Genomic DNA, 26981 nt, shown 5'->3' on the forward strand with positions numbered 1-26981 from the left:
TCAGATGAAATCAGATTATAGTAAAGATGATGAAAGCCCATTTATTGTCAAAAATATCTTCTTAAGATCGTCTGCTTTGAAAAAGATAATTGAATGCACACTCAAGATAAATCAAAAATCTGTGACTGTATATTTATGATACTTTACCTGTTAAAACTGACAATACAGTTGATCAGTTAATGTCTCCCACACATGCAAGCTAACTTCAGGTTTCATAAAACAGACTGAAGGTATGTGTAGTTTCTGTTCCACTGTCACCTTCGGTAGATGACTGCCGAAGCAAGCACACACAAGTGTGTGAGAAAGTGTGTGTGCCAGTACAACAAACCACACAGGAAGTCGAGGCCCACTTATCAACAAAGGTGAAGATAGTGGCTGCATGTCAGTCACCATCTCTATCTGTCTGCCACAAAGATTATAACACTTGTTATGACTGTGTGTTTGTCAAAGCACAGTCTCCTGACTGAGAAAATAAATCTACAACAGGGAATGTGAGTGCAATTTTAAAAATTCTTTAATTTATATCTTTAAAATTAAAAACATCTGAATTGCATTCTACCACCTCCAAAGGCACAGTCATACTTATAGCAGACCAAATTCATAAAACACTGCCACTGAACATCTTTTTTCTCAATTTGTTTTGTACATAAGAAACAATGCACTATAAAAAAATGACTAAACATTTCTCTTACTGGGTAAACAATGGCCATTCTATATGCTGTAGATCATTAAAAGACTGGAGTGATATGTACTCAGCTGTGGTAGCATTAGACTCCATATAAAGGATGATGTGCTGGTTTGAGGCTGGCAGTGCCCGTTGAAGACATGCACTGCAGCTATTTAAAGACACCATTTAAAAATCCAAAAATGACATGTTTGCAACAACCAATCTTGATGAACAGTGTTTAAGAATATGGATGTTTGAAGCAAAACAAAGCCATTGGCAGGAGGGCGGAAACGCAGTGCGACAAGGGAAATGAGCATCAGTGGAGGACTGTGCAGAAAGAGCAATCAGATCTCTCACCTCTCACCAAATTCTCTGAACCAGACTGAGTAGTGCGAGAAATCTGACACCTGCACCCCACCGTCAAAAACACCTAAGACTTCAAAGAAAATAAAAAAAAAAAAAAACACTTCAGACTAACTCTCTTGGAATTTTAAAGACAACAGTCAATATGTGCAAAGAGGCAGGGCCTTAGCCTGTTTGTGGAAAAAGTCATCAGGTATGAAATAGGATTGATAACTGAACGTACAATCACAAATCAATAATGCACGCAAAGGTTGCTTACAATGTGTGACAACACAGCACCATACACGGCACAAGAGGTTCACTTAGTGACAACAAAATTCAAAATAGTGGATAAATATACAGTAGAATATAAGGATATCACCGTTCTTACTCAGGCACAGTCCTCCTTAAAACATAGAGAATTTTAAAAACAACAGGATCTGGGATCAAAGCAAACAGGTTTGGCAAACACATGGAAAGACATATTGAAATAAGGCAAGAAAATGATATGTCAAAGGAAAATGAGGCAACACAGGAACTTATTAGATGGAAAGGAATGAAGCACTTTAAATATATGACACATACAGTACCTCTCTCATGGAACCAGATGTTCAATAAAAGAGAGAGGATTTTTTGCAGCAACTAATGGGAGCCCCTATTCCACAGCTGTAGCTTTATCTTTACAAGTATGTGTTGCAGCTGCGACAGGCACTCCAAGAACACAACAACGTTTTCTTTACAGGCGAATAAAATCAAATAGAGAATCTACACACGTCTCCCAAATCAAAAAATCTGAATGCCTTAGAAAATATCTACAGAAGAAAACAGTCAACACTTGGCATGACTCACAATCACACAACCTGACACACAAATAAACGCACGCCATCATGGAGAAGCAATGTTCAGTCAGCTCCCAAATGTAAGAGCAAAGCGGTGTGACACCAGTGCTCCTACAAGCAGACAGAAAACACACACACACACACACACACACATACACATACACACACACACACATACACACAACAAATCCACCCAAAGGCCCATCCACCTGCTGTCTTCAACAAACATCTCCTACCTTCTGAATGAATTAGTAACAACTAAATTCAGAAAGTACTTACTCTAAAAGGCCCACTCTCCCACCCCTTCCTGTAGAAGTTACCTCAACACACACACACACACATCACAGTATTGTCAAGATCACTTTGATACGGCAGTGACAGTTTCAGGAGGGTCTGGAGTGAGCAGTTTCTCAGCGAGGAGACAGCGAGGCTACACGTTGCAATGCAATGACAGAGAAAAAACACACACATGCCTGGCTCTAGTTCATTTTTTACAAATCCATACAACTGAAGGTTAAAATTCTCTGTTTCTCTCTTTGCTCTGAGAGAGTCTGGTTGTTGAAGCCACATCCTATTGCAATGCCAATGATTTTATAATGAATCAATGGTGCCAACAGGTGGTTGTGCCATCCAGACAGCAGCAGTTACTGAATGAGTGTGTGTGTGTGTAAACAAGTGGGATAGTTACAGTATGCAGCGAGAGTGTGCACACACATTTACAAGATCTATATACATGTATCAAGAGTATAAATTAGTGTTGCTTTTTTTTTTACATCATGTATGTGCGTGTGTGTGTGTGATCAATATCAATCCACATCTAGCGGTGTTACTCTGTGGTTAGTTCTCAGCTGATCCGGTGGTGAAGAGGACTCTCTGGTCGGTTCTGGCCAGCTTGGCAGGCGGCTCCAGAGACTCCTCCCCTAGCACGGCCCCATCTGAGGGAAGGGACAGCTCCTGACCCTCCTCATCACTCTCATCCTCCTCTTCCTCATCCTCTTCTAGCATAGACAAGGGTAAGGAGTTGGTTACAAAGAATGCTTGGAACATGACTGTAGTTAGTCTGAGATACAGTAAAAAACACGATGCAGAGTGGAAGTACCTTTGTCAGGGTCCAGCTGGTTTAAACCCCGTCCTAAACTGGCAAACTAATGGCAAGAAGGGGAATGTGTTAGCACTATAAATATGGCCTGCATTATTTATTTCATTTATGTTTGTGTAATGGTACCTCTCCCATGACAGCAATGGGGGTCTCTCCTTTAGCCTGGGCCACTCTATGCTCTATCAGGTAGTACATGTATTCGTCATACAGCAGGCGGATAAGATGAAAGGAACCAAAACTGGCTGCACTGCGCAGGGTCAGGTCCCTGATCACCATGGAACTAGAGAGCAGAAATGGTGGAAATGAGGATATTGTCACACAAATTTTCTGTAACTACATCACATTTTCTCTAACCACAAACAGGAAGTGTTTCTCAGTGTCCCGTTGTGACAAAGTCTAAAGAATGAGCCAGCTCAGTGTTTATCAGTGTTCCATATTAGTCACCACTTTCCTTGAATCCCTTATGTCAATGTGAAACTGAACTAATGCTAAATGTTACCAGGGATGCAACTAGAGACTGTTTTCACTACTGATTAATTAATTAATTGATTGATCAATTGTTCAGTCTATGAAATTTTGAGAAACAGTAGAAAACAGAAATGATTAATTAATTTCTTTCGACTGACGAATTGATTAATTGATTAATCACTGCAGATCTTCTTATTACAACAAGATATTGAACTCTGGTCAAGGTTTTATTAGACTCATATCACAGGATAATAAATTTGTGCCATTCTGTTTTGTGATTTTAGTGACTTTAAGGTTGTGACATGAAGAAGACAGACTCTCCCATCACACCTGTAAAAGGACCACTTGAGCAGGAAGAGCTTAGCGGCCTTCGGGAAGGCAGGGCTGTGCTGGTAGGGCTTTAGGACCTGGGAGACCACACTATCCAGCCACGCAGCCCACTGCTCCAGGGAGTTCTGCTGCTGAAGGGTCAGCTTGAAGTCCTGCTCCAGCCGCTGGACAACCCGGTCTTCACACCGGCACACCCATGAAGCCTGCTCCTGCAAAGGGCGCACAGGATGGGGGCAATGTGTCAGTAAGAGCCAGTCTCATTTGGAATTAGTAGTAATAGTAGAGGGCAGCAGGGTGATGGGAGAGTCAGCCACAAACACTGAAATATATGTGAGGTGACATGAATGCTGCCAGGGCATGCAGCATTTAGAGACTAAAACCAACCTGGACGTTAGCAAAGTCGACACGGTTAAGGTCGGAGAGCATCTGGTTGATCTGAGCCGTGTTCTGGAGGACAGCGCGGGCTGCCTGGGCAAGGTGGTTTAGACTGGTATAGCGTCGCAGTGTCTGGGCAAATGCATTTGCTGAAGTTACCTAACAGAGCACAAGGAGGAGGATGATGGATCAGACATCAAAAATATACATGCTTTCACAAAATGGCATGCAAACATACGCAAAATCTCTACATATAACAATTTTTGGGGGGCTACTTTATGTATTGAGGCCTTAATGAGTTAATGACTTAATAAGCAGCATGTGAGAGAGGCATGTCATTGATCATGTGCTACAAGCCTATATTTATCAACATGACCCTGTATCTTTATTTAAGCACACGATTTTGTCAGGTTCAGTAATCCTGGTGAAGTCCATTTTAGTGGCATTTACACTGTTTAGAATATGCTATTTCCTACTAACAATGATTTGCATAATTTCCCAAGAAATTATGCTGCAATTATATTACAAAAGTATGCTTTTGTAACTGCAGGCCTGAAAGAGCCTGCCAACGCAAGTTAATACAAGGGGGTTGTACCTTGATGCGAACCATTTCCTCCGGGATGTTCATCATGGCGTTGGTCAGCCAGCTCTCCAGGCTCTTGGCAAAGTTGCGGATGGCTTGAGTTAAGGCACCTGGGGGACAAAAAAAATTTAATACTGGTCATTTCAGAGTAAGCTTCCGTTTACACAATTTACACGTAAGACAAAGACCCAGGACATGGAACATATTTCTGTGGCCCTAGTGCAGGAGGATTAAAGGAAATGCTCTTCCTCACAACAGTCTGACTAAAATTGAAACTGGAACAAAAACAGATTTGTGTAAATACCAGCAAGTCAGTTTCAGCAGAAGAGGAATGGGGACTGCTCTTGTATTACAGACCAGTCCATCAGAACAAGAAAGAGGAAATTTTCATAGACATGTAGAATTGTTTGCACAATTTGGGAATGTCAGGATGACTTCTGTTCTCTCATTCTAAATAGTTCCAGCTTCATTTCTGAAGCTGGAAGGTGTTTTACTGCATTCATATTTACTGTGAGGCCTTACTGGGGATGGGCCTGAGGACATCAGGGATGAGGATCTCCACCAGCCCCTGGTACAGGCTGTTGTCACAGTCACGGCTCCAGCGCAGCACTGGCTCATACTTGCACAGCAACACCAGGCAGGACTTTGGGAGACGCTTCTCTGACTCGTCATGACTGCCAAAAGACACACAGATTGTATGAAAACAGTACTGCTACTGCAATAGAGGAATTTTAAAAAATGTGTTTAGGACAGATAATGAATTCTGAATGTTTGTAGGAAATCACTCACACAGCCAACGTGGCATCTCCAGCCTGACTCTGGCTGAACCTCCAGAAGGTCTTCCACAGTGTCTCCACCAGGGTAAACTGCAGGTTGACCATCACGTCCAGTATGGCCTGAAAGAACACACAGAAAACATCTCGTATATTACTGGCAGATAATGAATGACTAAGCACATACAAATAATCAGACGACTGAACCCTCACAATGTGAGGAAAATGAGGACAATAGAGAATACTGGACTTTTGATGTTGACTGCTTTAAAACCCACCCCACCAAAGTTCCAGTTTGTATTGTCGGTAACACCTTATTTGGATAATCCACCTACAAAGAAGTGAAGGAGTATTTGTTACTCTCTGTAAGCGGGCAATCCAAGTAAAGTGTAACTGTACTGTTTTACCCTATATAAGTTACAATTGGTTCTTTTATTCAAAGTAGACCTCCACTGACCCAGTGACAACTGGATAGAGAGGTCATAAATACTCAATGGGTGGCAGCCAGCTAACCATTGTCCTTCCTGTCAGTTACCTCACAGTGTTCTCTGTACAGCAGCTGAAAGCTCTTTATGTGCTCCAGCTCGATGCCCTCCGGCAGAGACTTCCCCTGGAGGTCAATGTCTGGGAACTCTGGAAGAGCTCTGGATGCATCTGAAACACAGGACATGAGAAAACTGGATATTCAGAGAGAAATCAAATGAGGTGGTTAACATTGTATTAACATAGTATTTTAACAGAAATACTGTGCCATCAGACTATTAGACTCACAAATCTTCAACCATCAGTTTAATACCTGTAGGAATTTGTTCACTGTGCACTGAACTCACCTAGGAACTGCTGGTACTGCTGAACCTGAGTGCTGATGTCCACGTGCCCTGACCCCTGCTGCTGTTGCTGCTGCTGGCCTGCTCCTGATGCTGTGCCATTTGTCATTCCTTCCACTTTATGCACAGGCTTCAATCTGGTTGAAACAAGGGGAATGGTTACAATGGTGTAATGATTGACAATCAGTGTTTGAGTGTGTGTAGTGATATTTATGTGTGTACCTCTGTTTCTGTGAGAAGGGCTGCTGCCTCATGGCCAGATGTTGTTGGTCTTCCATCAGACGGAGAAGAGATGAGCCTGCCTTGATCCTCAGCCCATAGTAGTGGTATTTAGAATTACCCCTGTCAGGAACAGATAAAACATGTCAGAAACTGAAATCATTTTCCCCCTTCAAGTCTTTTTGTAGGCCCACACTAAGGTTCAGGTCATAAAGACTCGTAGTGTTATACAATGGTTCACTGTTTAGCCACAATTATGACTGATAGTGTCCATTCGGAGCCACCTATATCCTCCGTTGACATGGTAATGGAGGTTAGACACAGATAACATGACAAAGACCAGGTTTAGGTCCTAACAGCATCTTCACACATAGAGGTTAAGACTGCAGATCAGCCTTGTTTGGGTGAGGGACAGAGATATGTTGCAACCATATGATGCCCAGGATGGGTATGGCATTACTTCAATTCACTACTACATTGTACTGCTCATCATTTTCTCTTTGGCATCAAGCTTTCAACAAATACTTATGCCAAAGGCATCTGAATCTAAACTCCTGATGAATGTCTTTTCTTCAGCTCATAAGAATTTCAATCCCACCTCCAAAGTGTCATACATAGATTCAGTAAAAAAATATATAAAAATGTGCATCTTTAATTTCATAAAATACCAAACACACATCATTTAATGAAGCCCATATAACCAAAGATTTCTAAAAAGTCAATCTTGCATCCTCACTCTCCTCTCCTCTGTCAAACTCACTCACCCACACACATGCTGTCTGTCTTCGTCTCTACCCACATTTCTTCCTACACTAGGTGAACACTTTGCAACACTCCAAAGAGCTCTGTGGATTTTCCTTTCCTTGCTCCACTGCTCTCCTGTAGGAAACTTTGCATGATCTACATGCACATGGATTATATGCATATTATATGTCTGTGAAATTAATGGTTAGCTCTGTGCTGCCAATGTGCATCACTGTGGTAGTAAGATTGTGGGAAAAAGTGTTATCTCTGCACTTTCAGTGCATTCTGTGTCTGTTTGCCTGCTCTCTCTTTGATCATTGAGCATGTCAGCAGAAACAAATTAGACAGAAAAATGCATTTAAAAATCAGCACTCTAGTAAGGGTGTCAATACATACCCTACCATGCCATACAGGGCATGTCTATGAAAGGGGCATAAATGGGTTGTATGTATGTGGTCTATCATGTCTTCCATACCTCAGTTTAGGTGTCTGATGAACCATCTTACCTTGTGCCCAAGCGTCGTGTGCGTAGCCCCATGAACACAGATCTAATAAGTTTCCCAAAAGAAGCAGCATTAACAGGTTCTAGTTTCTGCTCCTGGCAGTGTAACAGGTAGTGGCAGTAGAGCGTGGAACGTGGCAGACTCACTCCTTCAGCTGTCTCATAGTTGTCCAGCAACCACTGTACCTGACACGCAGGCAATGAAAAAGAGAAAATAGCTGGTGCAGTCAGCAAAGCCAATAAGTACAAGCAGAAAAACACACTCAACACATTGTACACATAAATATGCACGCTTGTTTGCAAACACATCACACATTTTTCATCTTAAAATTCAGTTCATGCACACACATTTTTCTAATCAATAAACTACACAAACACAAAAAAATCCATTCTTGTTTACAGTTTTTGGGAATGAAAACACAAATACATTTGTTTGCGTGCCGTGGCATACAACTTTGGTATGCAATGAATTAATGACCTGGACTACTGATGGGATGTTTGCCAAACATAGGTTGTTTACCATTATCATATGGGGTTCAATATGATGATTTTGAGATGAACAATATAATATTGGGGCATTTCAGGCAAATTAAAAATGCCCCTCATTACATGCACGGTAATGATATGAAAATGATGAGGTCATGGTTTTGTTTTCTTTGAGGAGGAAATCACAGTTAAAAACTCTGTATGCTATAGAACAAGCCTTATTGTGATCACTACTAGTATAATATTATATCACCCACAGCTCACATTTTCTGGTCCTAATACAAATCCCCACATTTTTAATTGTGCTTTCCACTTGACAAAACTCAACAATGACATCATCAGTGTCCGAAGGGTTGTGTGGATGAGAACAAAATGAAAAGAAATTCCTGCACTTGGCGCCTCTGCATACCTTCTTGTCTGCCGACGGCACGCTACTCTCCTCGCCCTCTGTAATACTCACAGTGGCTGGGGAGGCGCGGGCGGTGTGTGAGTAGTTCTGACTGTTGCCAGTTGTCCCTCCACTGCTGCTGCCCAGCATATAACCCCCCTGGATCACATAGCTGCTTGCTGCGCCACCGTTGGTACCTGCCCCATCCCCTGCCCCATTGGTGGTGCCACCTGTGGTCACTACTGTGGTTGCTCCCCCTGCCGCACTGGTGGGCTGGGCCACAAACATGGATACAGCCCCCGTTGTGCCAGCAGTCACAGAGACAGTTAGAGGTGTGCCAGGGGTAGAAGCCTGTGAGCCCGATGTTGGCTGGCCTTCATAATACTGGGTAGCTGTCGTCTGGGTGTACAGGGGTGTATCAGTGTAAGGAAAGGTGCTGGAGCGACTAGATAAGAGATATGGAAATATGTATTAGAAAATTACACCATAAAAAAGATAAATGTTCTGTCTGCATGTGTCATAAAATGATAGACATTTTATTCTAACATGGTGCTGGTGGTGTAGTTGGTATCTCCTCCTTCCACATACTGAACTTGATTGGTGTACACATGTTGGACTGGCACTGGTGTGAGCTGCTGCTGGACCTAAAGAGCACAAACACACACACACACACACACACACACACACACACACACACACACACACACACACACACACACACACACACACACAGAAATCCAATAAATCATTGCTTGCCTATTTAGCCCATATTAAATGTATCATCACCTGAGCATTCTAAAAGCTTTCACATACAGTTCCTTTACAATTCTAACTTTAAAAAATGCCTCAGTCAGACAGATTCTCTATTCCCCTAACTCCACAGTACCAGTCTCCCTTGTGTCCCTGACCTACTTGGAAAGTGGTAGTTGTAGCCTGCAGTGGTGGCTGATCTGGGGTTGAGCTGGTGAGTGCAGGGTGGGCTCCTGTCTCTTTCTCCACACGCATAGAGTGCAGGAACAGTGACTGGTAATACTGAAGGAGATCCAAGGGGAGGTAGAGGGGCTTGCTGCAGCAGTCTTTTATGCAGTCTGCTGATGCCCAGACCAAGCCCTCTGGCTGTCCTATCTCATCACGCACCTGCCATTCTTCTAGGCTCTTATCCCTGACTAATGCTATCACCTCTGTGGTAGGGAGGAGCTGGAAGCCAGCAGAGGCAGGTTTGACCACAATGTGATTAGTTGATTAATACTTAGCCAAAATGTACAAAACCTGTAAAGTTTTGAATGTGTCAAAGGTCACATGTGATCCGCTTTTTATGCTGAAGGCTGTGGTGACATGGATGTTTGTTTTTATTCCAAAATGTGTGTGAGTCAGAGAAGATACAACTGATTGTCAGACATCATCAGTAATGATGATAATGTTGACTATGCCACTGTTTGTGTGTGTGTGTGTGTGTGTGTGTGTGTGTGTGCGACTTACCTCCTGGCTGATATGAACAGGCTGTAGACTGGTGACACTGAGCTGGGTTCCTGGCTCAGTCTTGGCTATCTGAGCAGTGGCCTGCACCACGGACCTCTGCTGAGATAAAGACACTATATAGTTTTAAGAGTCAAGGAGGCATTAATTTCATGTTGTGCTTGCATGTGTGTGAGAGTGAGTGTATTTTACCTGTTGAGCTGTCTGTACCTGCTGAACAACCTGTGTGGGAACTCCTGTCTGCACCACAGCTGGAGGTGGACTTGAGTCCGACACACTGTCGCTTGAGTGAAGTGAGCCCTCTGAAGGACAAAGAGCAAATGTAAGTAACTTCACAAGCAGACAACATGATTATTTTGATTTCATGAGGTGGATGATTTGCTGCCTGTTTGTAGCTGCCTCACTTGTCCATTCCACCATTCAGGAAAAGTTATAAACTTTTTTTAGGCATGACTAGTTGAAGCTGCTAAGAACAAATGCAGCACAAGGTATATTTTATTGAGGCAACAAATGTGTTGATTTGATCATGTTAACCCTAATTTGATAAGTAAAAATATTACTTTTTAAAATGTATAAAAAATGTTAGTAAACAAATGATGTAGGATATTTAAAAGCAATCACCTTATAAGACACAAATCTTTAAGCAACTCTTCCACTTACTCTGTGCAAGTATAATTGTACAGCTCTAAATTGGCCTTGTCTATGTTAGTGTCAAAAGTATATAAAGGCATGTGATGTTCAGCCTTTACCTGTGACTGTTACAACGATGTACTGGGGAGTGCTTTGAGCATTTCCAGACTGTGTTGGGGAGCCCTGGATCTCTGCAGTTACATACTGAGTCTGAGCTGGCTGGGCCTGTGCTGTGGACTGGGCTTGACTACCAGCTGCAGGCTTCTGAGTGGCGATGGAAGTGGCTTGGTCAGTGGGAGTAGTTTGGCCTGTGGGTGTGACAACAGTGGGAGTAGCCACAGTAGTCTGAATCTCAGCCAGAAACTGAGGGGCAGTTGCAGGGGTGGAGCTGGCATCGGGCTGCCCCGGTGTGACGGAAACACCAGCCCCCTGGGGTTGGGCTGCTGGCTGGATCTCACCTACGTAGCCTGAGGAGGCCATTACAAGAGCTGGGAATAACCCTAGGAAAAAGAAAAAAGTGACTAGTTAAACATATCTAGTTAAATATATGGGGTATTCATCCAAAGAATTACTCCAAGGTTGACAATTTCCTTCACAGAATCAATAAAGTCTATCTATCCATCTGTCTATCTATTTATCTCGGATAAATATACAGTAGCTGTTTGTTTCCAGGTTCTGGAAAGGTTGGTTAGACTAACCTTATGTCATTTATATTTCAAGCTGCTGTATAATTCAGACAGAAACAAGGGGATACACAGTACGAGGGGTACAATACTCCAATTTAGAAAATGAAACAGAATAAAATGTAATGAATCACAGCTTGAAGTAAAACAAATGGGTAACTAGTAGTACAGGGTTGTTCATTAATATTTCAGAATAGGGAACTTCAAGCTGTAAAATTGCATGTGCAACAATTGAGGCCATTAATATTGTTGCATTATTTCCTACCAGTTTAAGTGTAAAATAGTGATCAACATCAGATGTGTATCTGATCATAACATCAATAAGTGGTCAACAGTTCATAATCTAGAGACATCAGGAACATTTCTAGATTCTCATTTGTATCTTAAATGCAGATGAATGCATAACAGTGTGTTTCTGAAAGTAAACCTGTGGCTGACCTTGTTGTTGGTGCATCTAATGTGTGGGGGAGGAGCATTGACGGGAACAAGCATTTCAGTGTCTCATTACCTGTAATGTGATCGCACAGCCTATGGCCTTTCACATATACAATCATGTCCGTGGCACAAGTGGGGAAAATCCCTTACGCCATTGCATTAATATTACAGTACATTCTGCTGGTATGCTTTATGCCATGCACAATTGTGAAAAGAACACGTACACGTTGATATTAACTTGTATCTTTGTTCATCTTTGAAAATGACAGGGACAGCGGAAAGGGTTTATTATAATCCGTGCTTTCAAAACCACGTGTTTTTATTCCTTAAGTTCACGGTCAATTGGTAACAAGAAACCTCATTACAAAAATATAAAGTTGGTCATGTCGCAAAGCAGCGACAAACCGACTGTACTGAACTCAGCTGCTAAGCACCTGCAAAACGCCCTTCTTCGCCACACCCCTTGGATGTTAAATGTCCGCCACCTGCCCCAGCATTCTCAACTTTCCGCTGTGGAGAGAAAGACTTTTCATTTGCCAGTGATTGTTCCAACTCTGCCCCTGCCTCAACACTAACCCAAAAACTGTGGTAGTTCGACTTTCAACTTGACTATCCCAATTTGGCCTCCCCTTTGGGTAGTTAACGTTATCCACCCGGAGACTGGGTTTTATGGTGACTCGGCTATTGGAAAAAGCGTAATATGTCGAACCGCCACAGACTGCACGTAAAATACCGTTAAGAAGACGAGTGTCTGTTACCGGTAACTCGTACCGTTAGCTGTAAGCAGTTGCGAGCACAAGCCTGTCGTGACAGCACTGATGCTAGCCATCTAGCAAGGTAACACGGGCAGCAAGCTAACTGGTCTCTACAACAACCGCCATTTTGTACCTTTTGCATTTGACATCGCCATAACAACGGCCTGCTTGAGTATGCATCTATGGCTGCGTCGTCATGGCAGGCACAATTCACTGTCACTCGAATGAGAAGCGGGCACAAACTGTCCCATTCGAGAAACGGACTCGACTGATTATCAGTACAACTGCTAGCTTGCAGGCTAACCTCAGCTAACACTGGGAGGCAGTTGCCTGTTATGGCTACTGAAACAACAAGGGGGAAAAAAGCAATAGCACAATTCAGCTGAATCATTAGTGGACATCAAATATTTCCTCAACGTTAAGAGCTTCACCTCTAGTTCCACGTGTGTATTTCCCCCCGGTAAAATATCTTCTTTTATTTTTACGACGGATTCAGTTGTTGTTGTTGTTGATTCTCGTTGCTGGGTTCTTGTCGCCAGGGCTACCGTGGCTATGGCGCTTCGTCCTCACCAGGGCAACTGTTGCTACCCACCCGCTCCCTTCCCTCCCCCTTCGTTGCTCTGATTGGCTGAGCGCTGCCAAATTGTCTTAAAGTCACAGCGACAACTTTTTTTTTTACTACAAAGCCTTCCACGCCCATTTGTATCATAGACACAACATTTTTACAACTGCGGTGAATCTTCCAGTGAAAGTAGTAATGAATGATATCGTAGTAACTTTATCTAAAATTTAAAACAGAGTGGCTATTACAAGTACAATTACTGCATGTGCTACCATTTATCTTTGGTGATGACACATCTGTATGGTACAAGTCGATACACTGCAACCTATCCCATTCAGTCAATGGCCTCAGGGTTCACTAGTTTGACTTCTCCGAAATGACGTACGATTATTTACTTCTGGTGACAGTTTGTATTTAATTAAGTCTACTTCCTTTGTACTGTAGATTTATTTTACAAATATGTTGGACACACACTTCATCTCAGAAAGGTATACGTCTACTTTTAGTTCTAGCATTGCAAAGAAACCAGTGTTCTCTTGTCATAATTTTTGTATAATATTACAGGTTAAAGAAAAAAGATACATCTGCATATCTGCTGTAAACAGCGAGGATAGCTCAATTACCTCAAGCCCTCTAGCCAGCAAACCCTGAGTTACTTATAGCTATGCATCTGTTATACAAAAGAATACAGTATATATGCCAACACCTATTGAAACTCAAAAGTAATGCATAAATTATTTAATAAGAAAAAATAAATGATACAATATGTATGATGAAAATATACGGTTTCATCAACAGTGTCCATTGTCCATAAAGCACACATTCATAAAAAAAAGAGGCATGAAAAAAGTATGGCCTATAGCATTTTGATATTGCTCCCATAACCTCCCCAGGTCACGTCTATGACACTGTGTTAATGAGTGGCAGCATGGACACCATCCTAAAATGCCATTTTGTTTGCTTGTTATCATCACATTAATTACAAATTCATCATCCCCATTGTAATTTCCTAAACGAGTGACCTTTGACTATGTGGATACACAGATAAAAATGTGTTTTATTTTAGTCTGACTCATAATAAGACTTCTATGTTATCTGACTTTGAAAATGTCACTGGTTCTGTCTCAGTCCTCCCAGTTCACCTTTTGGCAAAGAGATGACAGAATGAGCGATTTTCAAGAGAAAAGGAAAATTATACATATGGAAGTTGAACAGGGTCGTGTGTGGAATAAAAATGGCAAAGCTGATGTAAATAACTATGATATCAGCTACAATGGCCTAAATATATCCCTGTAGTGGTGTCAGAGAGCGTTACATCTTATCATGGAATTCATGGCAATATGAGTAATTAGGCCTGAAAGATTAATTTAATGTGTTCAGGCAATGTCTGTTCACCATATGTTTTTATTTTATTCTATTTTGGAAAAAAAATGACAATTTATAATGCACTTCTTCTTTTAGGACCCAGTTGCTCTTTGTGTTGATTATCCCTAAGCTACTCATGTCATGTACTCATCTGTGCCAACAGATGGTGTCAGCTGGCAACTTGAAGATTTATTTATAATAAATAGTATTTTTTTTCTCACTTTGATCTATTTGACTGCTTCATTTAGCTCGTAAAGTATCCATGCATCTTACACAACAATCTATAGTATCAGTAGGGGACAAAAGATCATTTATATAGCTGCAAATTTATGTTTCCCTACACAGATGGAGAAAGAATTGTAATCTGTCACTATGCTAAAAGTTTCATTCTTTCAAATAGTGTCACGCCATTTGCCTTTGTTTGACATTTTTATCAGTATGCGTCGCAAAAAGCGCAATTACAAATGACCCATAGCTGTACAATGTTTTACATATTACATGTAAGTGGGATCTGATGAAGTCACTGAGGGACACTGAAGGTGCCAAAAGTGCTTCACATGCTAAAACACTATTTGATCATAGAGGCCTCTGACATATTCATTAGTTATGCCACCTTTGGTCCGCTTTTTGTCTTCATAAAGGTCTCTCACTGTATCTCTCTTTCAAATCTGTTCCTCTCTCAGAGAAGGCCTGCGTGCGCAATATGTATGTCTCTGTTACAGGGCTCCAAACCCCTTTATAAACCACGCCTGGGTCACCTAGAAAGGCACAGCTCTTGCAAACCGGGAGACAGAAAGCTAAGTGTCGCTCAAAGCAAATAATCTACTGTAATTTTAACCACTTCTTGCTTGCTTCATTTCTTTGGGGTACTATGTGGAAAGCTACAGTGCTGGCCGTGTGTCTGCTGGTGGCTGGGGTTCAGCCCATGGAGGACCCAACATATGGGGTGAAGCTCTGTGGTCGTGAGTTCATCCGGGCAGTCATCTTCACTTGCGGGGGCTCACGATGGAGACGGTCACTCAAGAGCACAGGTGAGACTGAAGGTGCTACATCTTCACCATTACTAACCTTATGATGTTTTTTTATCTGCATCTGGTATGGTTTCATCTGATGACTTTATATGAGTTTTAATACGTTGACTTAAACATGACTATTCATTTCTAATGTTATGATAATTAGTGGTTTCTCTGGATCCCTGTGAATTAACTGTATGTCCACAATGAAGTGTCTGTCATTGCTTTCTTATGCTCATTTGTGATTGTGTGCATTTGTCCAGAAAAGCCAATGATTACTTCAGTGGGGGGAGAAGGAATGACAGAGAATAGTACTAGCCTAATTACATTTTTATTGAATGTTTTTGTTTAGTGTGGTTGGCCCAGTCAGTGATAATGGATAATCTATGGTGAAATCAGAGAGCTATATTTCTCATTTGCATTGTCATCAGATACTGTATTAAGCTATGTATACTGATAAAACATCCCACCCCCAGTTTATTTGAGCCTTTGACTCTGAAATAAATTAAATGTAGGTTACATCATATTGGCTGTAAACCAGGTAAATTTGGATTTGGCATTGTTGCTGTCAATCCTGCCATCAAAATGAAATGAAAAGAAATGAAAAGATAATGAAAAGGACAAACTATAATTTACTCACTGGGTATAAGAGAAAAGTGTGGTTATTAACGAATGCTTCTTTTATCCATTACGGCAGCAGATGTTTCAGAGGACCTATTTAGCTCCCGTCAGGATGAGTCCTCAGAGGGCTTGAGCCACAACTCGGTGGTGGAGAGTCTTCTTCAAAGAAACAGAGATCTGAGCTTCACATCTAGAGACGACCAGGAAGGAGTATTTAGCAGGCCGACCCGTTCTTTCATCACTGAGGAGATCCTGGAAGCCCTGCGCAAGGCTGACCGCAAGGGCCGGGATGTGGTGGTGGGTCTGTCCAATGCCTGCTGCAAGTGGGGCTGCAGCAAGAGTGAGATCAGCTCACTTTGCTGAGAGTCGACCCTCACCATCTGAGTGAATACATCGGTGGGCATATTTGTACACAGACACATAAATACACACACAACACATTCACCCCTTTTTTTCCCCCAATTCCCATGAACCTTATTAGGTATATTTTATATCCAGTGTCTTTCAGTTAACTCATAACATGAGCTGTTTGAAATGTTTTATGTTTTAGTATCTATGAAGTATATGGAAAGGGCTGCCGTGTGCTCAAAATGTTTATATATTTTATATATTATTTGAACCAAACTGTTTTGTCCTTCTCAACCATTATCAAAGATGTGATAATGATTTTATTTATTTATATGTTTATTTATCTATTTTTCATTAACATGTCAAGGAAAAAAAATGCTTTGTTAATATTTGACAACAGCAGCATAAAAAGTCACTAATGTCTGATAATGTCTCATCTTGTTTGTAAGTTATTAGTGCATTGTAGGAATTCTGAATTTGTTTCACAGCACACAGCGCACTAAAGGGGTTAAAGGTTTAGACCCATAATAAAAACTAAATGTGTGTCAATGACATGTCTTCTTTCCTAAATTACCAAGGCTTAAGCCTTACTTTCCCTAAAATGTGCTGCCCTTGCATATTTTTCAATGGCATGAAAATGTGTCTGCATCATACTTGTTGACGTAGACACATTTTCAGGGATGGAGGAAGTATTTAGATCATTCACTTAAGTAAACGGGCCACTACATGAATGTAAAATTAATCAATTACAGGAAAAGTTTTGCAAACAAAATTCAACTTGAATAAAAGTACAGGAGTATCATTAGCAAAATGTACTTAAAGTATGTAAAGTTCTTTAACTACATAATAACATGATTAGATCGTTAATTCTGATGCCTCATTGTGTAAACAACATATAGAACATAGAACATATATGTAGCCGCTTGGGTTGGAACTAATTCTAACTACTTAATATACAGTAGTTCAGTGACTCCCATGTTGCCAAGCCCCATCCTACTGGTCACAAGATATATATGAGGGGTCATGATGATGATGTTGGAAAGTAAAAAACACAATTACCACAATTATCCATATGTTAAAAATAATTATGGCCATATGACTAGGTCAGGGCATCTCCATGAAGACTTGGGTGGTGCTGCAGTTGGTGTAACAGATCACAAACTAGTGACAGGTGTTGGGGACTGGAACAAGTCTGAAGACCTCACAACTGGACTTAAATGATGTGCCGCTTGATCTCATCATCTCGATGCCAGGTCTTGGTGATTAGTTGATTTTCTCAGAATCAGCTGGTCTTTCCAGCTCTAAAGTGCTGGTTGACTCCTGGGTGTCTGGGGAAATAATGAAACTGCCACGCACAGTTTTCGTTTTCAATTTACTTGGATCTCAACAACAATTGTTCAGCCTAGGTGGCCAAGTACCCCAAATCTGTATGTCGGTGTGGCAGACAGGTAAATGCACTGTTACATTCAACCATTGTCCATCATGTAGACAGTGAGTTTTTCATGATGAAAAAGTCACCTGTGTTGTTTCTCAGTGAAGATACTTGTGCCAGTTCTCACAAACACATTTTCAGCAGCCAGTGTACAGGAAGTGCATCAGACCGCGTTGTGTGAAATAGTCTACGTGTGATTGCTAATACTGTGTACACATCCTTTGTGTGTATGTGAGAGAGTGTGTGAGAGTGTGAGAGTGTGTGTGTGTGTGAATATGTGTGCGCCTGACGTGTTTGCTTACGTCACTGGTTATTCCAGAAATGGGCGGGGCTACCCGGCGAAGTGAACGGACAATTTCAACTTCAAAACAAAGTTAACCAGCGACTTGTGTTTCATACCGCTGCAAAATGACCGACTGGCATCGCGGTGTGTCTCAGAATGAGGTAAACCATTCAGAATTAACAGCTATTATAGTAAGCTGATATTGAAGAGCAAAAAAAACAAAAAGCTTGCCGTAATTTCAGAGAGAACAATATTGAGGTGCGACCTCCGGATTCCGCTACTTCTCACTTAAAGTATTTGGACCGTTCACATCACAGTGCTTCCACGTATTAGTTCAATACCACATTCATTTTTAACATTAGATTTATTTATTAGCTAATTTACCCGCACCTACATCTGACATGAATGTTTAGGCAGATAGTCTGTCCGTATGCCAAACTGCAGAGACACGCAGTGTTCTGTGTATCGATGCGCCGGCTCCACATGTTGTGATAGTTCACTCTGTCTGCAGTGATAAAAACACCAGCGACGCTCCTGCACTTGAGGAATGTGGCTAATACAGGCTGTAGTTTATGTGGCTACACATACATTTTCTGTGTGTATGTACATTTTTATTTGTGTTTCCCACAGACACTGGAGGCCCGGGTTCAGATGTAATGGCCACACTAAGGACAAGGTGGCTTCTGTCCATCTTGCTGGTCATCCTACCAAATAGTTGTGCTCCAGCAGGTAGGCTTATCCAAGGTGCACATATTACTTAAATAATGTATATGTACAATTTAGCCTATTCTTTGGTTCTTTGGAGTACTTTGTGTGTGTGTGTGTGTGTGTGTGTGTGTGTGTGTGTGTGTGCGCGTGTGCGTGCATGTGTTTCAGTTTGACACTACTTCATGCTCCACTGCATTCAGAAAAAAACATGGCCCTTTTCACTCCACCATTCTTACTTAAAGTACGGTTAAACAAACAAAATACAAACACAAAGTATGATATTAGCTCAATTGGAAATGGTGCCTACAAGTTAATGCCATATAAAAGAGTACATAAAACCTTAGTGAAGGTCTAAATACCACCACTACTAAACTTCTCTACAGCAAAACATAATGTTGATGGTCTATGCACTTTTATGCTGTTACTAAAGAACTTGCACTTTCAAGCAGACAACAATAAAGAATGAGCCGAGTGTTTTATGTGCAGCACATGCTTTGCTTTCACTGATGGCATTGCATCGCGTGTAAACTGTTTTGATAAAGGATGCTTTGGGCCACTGCATGCAGGTCATATGCCCATATGTTTTCTCATTTATGGACCGACACAAACAGATTTTACCATTACTGCCTATACTGAAGAGGAAGTGGTGACAAAGGAAGGGTGCAGTTATTGGGACCCAGACTGATCAAAGTGCTCATTTCCTGTTAATGTTACTGACAGCGTGCTTCCCTGCAACGTGTTTTGTACACGCATCGATTGATCACCGCTAGAGGTTTACAGTGTTACAAGAAATGGGCAAAGGTGAACAGTCTTGCGATGAATAAGAAAAAAATGGTGTGTGTGTTATCAGGGAACGGCAGATACATCTATGAGTTAGTAGGGCTGAATTTTTTCGTGGTTACTTCTGTGGTTGCTTTCTAGCTCTCTTTTTTCATCTTCTGTAGTCACTGCCTCTCTCTTTTTATCTCTTTGCTACTTTGACAATGACATTAGTCTTACTAAAACAGTAATGAATATTCAAAAGAAGTTTACATTTAATTTGCATATGTAAAACTGCCGAAAATTGACAGTAGATCAGCAAAGGAGTTTTTTTTAAATTTATGAGCTGTAGAGAAGTTTTAAAGATTCTAGTAGATTCTTATTTTGAGGAGATTTACATGCATCTGTTTGCTTTTTAGCTGTTTTTACCGTTGGTAATTATTTTTTGTGACTCATAAGATCTTGAAGGTTTCTTGCAGTGGTTCAGTTTTGCTTGCTATGACACATGGTGGTTGCACCACTGCCAGTAACTTCACATAACTTCTTTCCTACTGTGTGAGCCAGTGGATCTGCATGTGTTTTTTTAGGACAATCCAAGGGACTTTTAAAGAGCTCATACAAGGTGCCAAATGTTGTTGTAATCCAAACCCCTTTAGGGCCTTCAAATGTCATGGTTATAGAGTAGAACACTACGTTTATTAGGTAAACCTACCTAAATCTAACATAGTCTAATACCACAGTCGTACAATAAATCCTACCTTCATAAAAATTATAATGCTCAATTTTTGTTGAAACTGCTTTTGTCACAAGATAATGTCTCCATTTATTTTTTGACTGAGTTTTGAAATATTATGAAAAGTTAATCAGTTTTATTCTTACCCCTGACTCTCTGTTTCTCCAGATCCTCCCGCCTCTCCCTCTCATCTTGAGTGCTATTTCCCATGCAGTGAGGAAAGATGTAGTGTAAATATCCACTGTGCTTGGGATCCAGGGCTGGTCCCTCAGATCCCCACTAACTACAGCCTGCACTGGGAGCCAGCAATCAGCAAGTAATCACAACCATAGATATTCCTTGTTTAGCCATCGGACATCATTAAAGTACTGATGGCAATAGTCTGATAATTTGGGGAGAAGCCTTCTGATTTAGTTTTAACCGTGGTGTCCTGGTATCCTGTTTTGCCTTGTCTTCCAGTGATGGGCATGTGACCAGTCAGATGAGAAGTGGAATTATCCATCGTGAGCACTTTGCCAACCAGGGAGAACTTAATGTTTGGGTCGAGGCTAAGAACCAGCATGGTTCTGTCAAGTCACAGAAAGTTGTCCTCAACATAGCAGATATCAGTGAGTCAGTCCTGCAAATTCTCATTCATGAATACAGACACCACTATCAAAGGCAATAATAATAATGACGATAATAATAGTAGTATTTTGAATTTTTGACAAACAGAATTAAAATAATTGACCTGTTTGAATGAAAAAAAGTTGGTACTGACTTTAACTGTAATTTATCTTCAAATTATTCATTTTGATTTTAGGTGATATTTCAAATTGAGTTGTGTTTCTGTCTCTAGGCAAGCCACCACCTCCTAACATTACACTGAGGCAGCAGAGTTCAATAGAGATTGAGTGGGATTCCTTCTGTGATGAACTGGGGTTCTCTTTGGGAACCTGTTACGTCCGGAATCGGATCGAGCCAGACCAAGTTTGGCTTGAGGTGTCTTTTTTGTTTTGGTTTTGTCTTTCCCCAAATTTTCTTTTCATTCTCTCAATGCTAGTGCAGTGCCCGTTCAAAATGTGCTTGTCTCATTAATAGTTCAGCATTTTATTCAATCACGTAATCGTCATCATATCATTTCCATGTCCCTTTGTAATATTAATAATGATAATAATAGACCTGATTTTGTCCATTCCTTTTATATGAATTATGGTTGACAAAATATCAGGGAGACCTCTCACTACAACCCAGCACAGTTCAACAGCACCACAAATATAAGCTGTTTGATAAGCCATTTCCATTTTACAGAGCTTGGGTCTCAGCTAATATACTCCCACACTTCAGGTTTTATAGCTGCAGCTTGTTTTCCTGGAAATCCAAGCTCTGATCAGGCACAGTTACATTTGTGACATGTCATTGTCGTATCCGATGACATCAGTTATGTGGATACATGGAAGTTCGCCCCAACCCTAACTGACTGTTGTTTAATGTTCCCCTTTTTATCTTTCTTGAGAATCTTCTCATCCAAAGCCCTTCACAGTTGGGCCCTCAATATTACACACAAAAAGTTTGAAGTCGATCGGATGAGCAGTTGTCAAGAAAATCAGATAGCGATTCCTACATTTACAGTTAGATGGACCACACTGTGTGACTCTGACAGTGAGGGGATAGGGAATTAATTAATGTCCTGAAAAAAGGTCAAAGATAATCTTGCAAGAAAAACTATATATTGTTAATTGACTAAAGCTGCGGTAACTGAATGTATGCGCAAACTCTTTTTTTCCTCTTCTTCGCAGCATGAGGGTGGACTCTTTAACATGTATGCGATTGAAAGTCCCCAGCCTTGCACAGTCTACGAATTTCAAGTTCGCTGTGCCTGTGAAACGGGCTTAACAAGTGACTGGAGTACAATCCAAAGAATAAGGAATGTGGAAACGAGTGAGTCCTCATTTGTGATGTGTTCTTCAAGTTTATATTCACAAATGTTTATAATCTCTTCTTCTTATCAAGAGTTACATGATAAGATTGATATCACCTTAATATCTGTACAATAAATATGAATGTTGAGACTGCAGCCGGTTAGTTTATCGTAGCGTAAAGATTGGAAACAGGGGAAAACAGGTGGCCTGGCTCTGCCCAAAGGTAAAATAAACCTCACCTATCGGCAGCTTTAAGGCTCAGTAATTACCATGTCTTGTCAAATAACCATTTTCTCCACTCACACAAAACGTGTTTTACCTCTCTTGTTCAGACCCTGTTGGAAAGCCAGATATATGGTGGGACTGTGGGATATCCCCTGCAAGATTTAACTGTGCTCTGACCTGGAAGGTAGGTAAACAAAGGATCCACAATCATCATTCACTCACTGGAATAATGAACCAGAATCTCACTTTATGCAGATTCACCCATTGCTGTCATCTCCCTGCCTTTCTTCCATCCAGAACCTATCTCAGGAGTGCAGTGTTCTGGGATATGAAGTCACCCTCCTTTACAATAATGACACAGCTGTGTCCACAACTGACCTGAGTGGTCAATTGTGCAATAAAATGCAATGCCACACCAACACCTCTCTCACGGATGTGTCATCGATTACTGTATCAGCCTTCAATGCTCATGGTGCCACAGAGCCTTCTACTCTGGTGCTGCCAATACCAGGTATTAGTTACCCAGACTATCATATAAGTAAAGAAAGCTTTGTATCAGGGGCTGTAGTCGCGTCCACATTCACAACATCCTTAGGCTTAAAGTAGCTCCTAACTGGCTCATCAATCGTGCATTGAATAATCACGAGATGACTAAAGAAACTTGTAGAATATATCAAATGTAGAATTAACCAATCAAAGTGTGAAGATGTGTTCATTTCAAAAAGTACTCAGTATTATTTACTTCATTTCATATTTGGGATTTGTAAAAATTATGCATAAAATGTTATAAAATCTGAATGTCTATGTCTATTGTTAATGGAATGTTTAATTAAATTAAATTTAGTTCAATTTTTAATTTTTTTAATTTTAATTAATTTTATGAATACTTTAGTTTTTAATCTTGTCTAATTTAATCTAATGTAGTTCCTCTTCATGCTACTTTATATTAATGATAAACATTTTACTAAACATTCACTGACACGGGCTGGTCACCAGTCAAACAATCAAGACAGAGTGAGCAAACTAACCGAGAAACACGATGTCTTCCATAGCAAAGGGGTCAGGAGCTTTAAGAGTTGTTTAGGAGGATTCCTAGTACTAAGAAATTTTGTGAATATGGCCCCAGAGCTTGTGCTGTGATTTTTAACATGCATGTTAAATTTGAACGAAGTAAAAAATTATAGTTCAAGTTTTAGCCACTGTTTGAAAGTTACTGTTCTCTGCCACAATAATGCCACAATCATTTTACAATTATACTTTTCATGTGTCTCAGCAGAACTAACAAAACATTTGTCTCTTGCTTAGGTAAAGGGAAAAATGAACAAGAAATTAACGTGAAGATGAATGAAGTTAACCTCACTGTGTCCTGGAATCTGCTCTCTGGGCACACTGACAACCTGAAGGAATATGTCGTGCAGTACAAACAAGCAGGCTGTTCTCCAGGCAAAGGATTCGACTGGATCAAAGTGAAGAAAAACCAAACAACAGTGTTTTTTAAAGGTCTGTTTGATTTGGATTCTTTCATAGCAATAACAGAAGTATTTGGAAAAGATGACACACTTCCCACATGTTGACTATGACTATGTTGAAGTCGGACTTTTGCTGGCTATTTTCAAAGTGGCTGCTCTACTCTGGTATGTGTCTCCACCTACAGGTCAGTTTAAAAAAGGCACACCCTTCAAAGTGTCACTGTTTTCAGTGTCTCGCAGTCTGGAAGTTCATCACCTCTCATCAGTTGTTGGATATTCACATGAAGGATGTAAGTTTTTATGCATCGTTTATGGCCAGCCCTTTCTGTAGCTAAATTTGACCTCCCTTCTCTCTTTGTATTAAAAACAAGATAAACTTGTAATTCTCATGTCCCTTTCTCAATCTTTTTTCAGCTCCCTCCCAAGTGAAATCATTTAAGGTGATTTCCATTACTGCCACTCAGGTGACCCTGTTTTGGGAGCCTGTTCCGCTGTTTAAGCAGAATGGGGTGATCCAGTACTACCAAATAGGATTACGCAGACAAAACGGTACATACTGTCACAATATTACAGTTGTAGTAATTAGTAAAGGAAAAATATTGATGTCTGTGGGTGACACTGTTTCTCTGTCAGTTGGGCCACAGTTTTGGTCCAGGCTGACATATCTCAACATCTATTATATGCATTGCCTTGAAATTTTGTGCAGACATTCATAGTTCCCGAAAGATGAAATTTGTTTCACCCATCATTGGGTCCAGTACTTTGGTTTAGGAATAAATATCTGCAAGGCTAATGGCACTCCCATCAACCTCAGCTGGGATTAGTGCTAATTAACAAAATAGTGAAAATGCTAAATAAGATATCTGCTGTAACACCACCATTGTGAGCATGTTAGCATTAGCATTTATCTCGAAATCTCATGAGGCTGCCAGCATGGCTGCAGACTCTTAGCTTTGTTCACTTACATTTCAAAATTGTTTACAAAATCTTTCTAGATAGAGAACTAAAGTAATATCACAATTAGTTTGGTGCGTCTCTGCCAGCTGTTCTCTAAATACTCAACCTTACTCCAAACAATTTGTTTTTCCTAGTGTACAATGTGAGTGCATCCAGACAGCATGAAAATGGAACTTTTGAGCTGAAGAATCTGAGTCCAGGCCAGGAATATGTGGCGTGGATAAGAGCTGTGACTGTAGCCGGGCCTGGAGCAAATACAACCACAACATTCAAAACTGAAGAGGATAACAATTATGGTATTGCATCACATCTTAACTCTTACCTTTTTGACTATGTTCGCACTTAGTATGAGATGTATGATAAAATACTATAAGAGTTTCTAAGAAGTGTAATAAGTAGATTAATCACATTAATCACACTGAGACATTCAGTGGTTTATCTCTCTCATCCAATTTCTCTCTGTTTTCCCAGTGGGTTGGATAGCAGCCGTGTCTTCAGTGTTCCTGGTGCTGGTTATAATGTGCATTCTTGTTTTACTCTGGTGAGATAATCATCATCTTATCTTTCTGAATCTCTATTATCATACCTTTGTCTCATCAGTAGGCGCGGTACATTACAATTATTTTCTTTTTTGTTGTTAAATACCTTTGACTATTGCACAATGATTTGTGGCATTTGTGATAGTGTGATTGTCTTTAATAACACTGGAAATATTTTAGCAGGTATAAATCAGTGGGAATACAGTAAAGATAAAAAGACTAATCAGTCTTGTCTAATAAAAGGTTGATGTGAAGATAAGGAAAACAAGTACAAGTTTTTAAAATTAATCTTCAACATTCTGTAGAGTTTGTGAGATTATGAAGAGTGTCTGTCTTATGTCTTTTTACTCTATTGTCTTAGTTTTTGTCGTGGAGCAAATAAAGTGTGTCCACTGATGACTTCATGTTTCTGTGAGAAAGTGCCAGATCCCAGCAATAGCCACATCTTCAGACAGATGAAGCACCAGGTGAGAGACTTATGATACGATTTCTTTATCCTCTGTGAGCCTTGATCTAATCGCAGAACAGGGTTTACACTGAATGTTGAGCCTGCATAATGCCTTTATTCCACCGGTCAGTGCTTATCCTGTTAAAATTACACACTCTCTAATGTAGTGAAGTCCCAGTTTCTTACTGTGTGTTACCAAAATACTCCTGTGTGTTATCTCCCTGCAGATTAATGACTCCTTGGCTTGGATCTGCATCCCCGTCAATGAGCCACATCCCAATATCTCTATGTTGGAGGTTGTTCAAATCCAGCCCAGTGCTATCCTAACCTCCCAGGAGAAAACCTCTGACCCTGACGAATTAACTAGGCCAATGCTGGGAGATGGCTGCTCACACATGGACTGCAAAGATAATCAGAGCGAGGATGCTGTCACAAAGCAGGCTGACAGGCCAAACCACAGATATGGAAGACAGGAGTACAGCAAAATGGTAGACTCTGATGAGGAGAGGGACAGGGAGGAGGATGGGGATGATTGTTGGAGCTCATCAGAAGAACAACTTACATCAGGCTATGAAAAGCACTTCATGCCCTCTGCTACGGAAATACTGGAGGTTTGATGACTGGAAGTTTGAATGTACATGCTCAATTATATTTTTTGTATTTTTTTTTTTTTTATGTGCAGAAAATTTTCAATTTGGAAATGTGATTTTGAGACCATGACCCTCTTGGCAGGCTTCTGTAGCCTTTCTCTGCAGGACCCTTATGGGTAGACCCAGGTGATGGGAAAGATTTGCCAACCAAAGCTCATGATCAGTCAACCAGTCCCTCTTTCCTCCCTGGCTTCCTCCTTTTGCATTTGTTTATTTTGATGTTTCATTTGATTACATTTTCATTTCTCCATTTGTTGTTCACTCTGGTTTCATTTTTACTTTTTCTATTTCAATTACAACTCGTGTATTCCCCTGTGTTGAGCCTAGTTGTGAGAATATAAAGCATG

At 40.7% G+C, this 26981-nt stretch overlaps 3 protein-coding genes across 17 annotated transcripts; 2 read left to right on the plus strand and 1 right to left on the minus strand.

Moving 5' to 3' along the window:
- Positions 1-496: 496 nt before the first annotated feature.
- On the minus strand, positions 497-13206 carry rfx1a (regulatory factor X, 1a (influences HLA class II expression)). Of its 13 annotated transcripts, none has more exons than XM_071473877.1 (20): positions 12638-13044; positions 12301-12376; positions 10868-11248; positions 10311-10420; positions 10122-10217; positions 9555-9674; positions 9189-9286; positions 8664-9087; positions 7773-7954; positions 6526-6645; positions 6307-6440; positions 6012-6130; positions 5493-5599; positions 5226-5377; positions 4716-4813; positions 4130-4279; positions 3746-3954; positions 3074-3227; positions 2948-2993; positions 497-2846 (listed from the first exon to the last, which is right to left on the minus strand). In XM_071473877.1, exons 1-20 carry the CDS (start codon positions 13010-13012, stop codon positions 2686-2688), a joined length of 3312 nt encoding a protein of 1103 aa, XP_071329978.1. In that variant the 5' UTR covers positions 13013-13044; the 3' UTR covers positions 497-2685. The 13 variants fall into 13 exon arrangements, with proteins under 13 accessions (XP_071329978.1, XP_071329985.1, XP_071329973.1 ...); XM_071473884.1 differs by having other exon boundaries at positions 8715-9087; positions 9555-9839; XM_071473872.1 differs by having other exon boundaries at positions 9555-9839.
- Positions 13207-13330: 124 nt separating this feature from the next.
- Positions 13331-17079, plus strand: rln3a (relaxin 3a). 2 transcript variants are annotated; one of them, XM_071473898.1, is made up of 2 exons: positions 13331-15579; positions 16259-17079. In XM_071473898.1, exons 1-2 carry the CDS (start codon positions 15420-15422, stop codon positions 16543-16545), a joined length of 447 nt encoding a protein of 148 aa, XP_071329999.1. In that variant the 5' UTR covers positions 13331-15419; the 3' UTR covers positions 16546-17079. The 2 variants fall into 2 exon arrangements, with proteins under 2 accessions (XP_071329999.1, XP_071330000.1); XM_071473899.1 differs by having other exon boundaries at positions 16262-17079.
- A 1191-nt stretch (positions 17080-18270) lies between these two features.
- il12rb2l (interleukin 12 receptor, beta 2a, like) lies at positions 18271-26884 on the plus strand. 2 transcript variants are annotated; one of them, XM_071473908.1, is made up of 15 exons: positions 18271-18406; positions 18876-18989; positions 20614-20761; positions 20905-21053; positions 21284-21426; positions 22224-22365; positions 22679-22755; positions 22869-23082; positions 23877-24071; positions 24226-24330; positions 24455-24589; positions 25132-25293; positions 25469-25538; positions 25898-26003; positions 26212-26884. In XM_071473908.1, the coding sequence occupies exons 2-15, from the start codon at positions 18902-18904 to the stop codon at positions 26599-26601; spliced, it is 2124 nt and encodes a 707-aa protein (XP_071330009.1). In that variant the 5' UTR covers positions 18271-18406; positions 18876-18901; the 3' UTR covers positions 26602-26884. The 2 variants fall into 2 exon arrangements, with proteins under 2 accessions (XP_071330009.1, XP_071330011.1); XM_071473910.1 differs by having other exon boundaries at positions 18876-18974.
- Positions 26885-26981: the final 97 nt, after the last annotated feature.

Source organism: Trachinotus anak, unplaced genomic scaffold (genome assembly GCF_046630095.1).
Source record: "Trachinotus anak isolate AG129_WGS33_773 ecotype Australia unplaced genomic scaffold, CSIRO_AGI_Tana_v1 ptg000003l, whole genome shotgun sequence".
Classification (NCBI taxonomy): domain Eukaryota; kingdom Metazoa; phylum Chordata; class Actinopteri; order Carangiformes; family Carangidae; genus Trachinotus; species Trachinotus anak.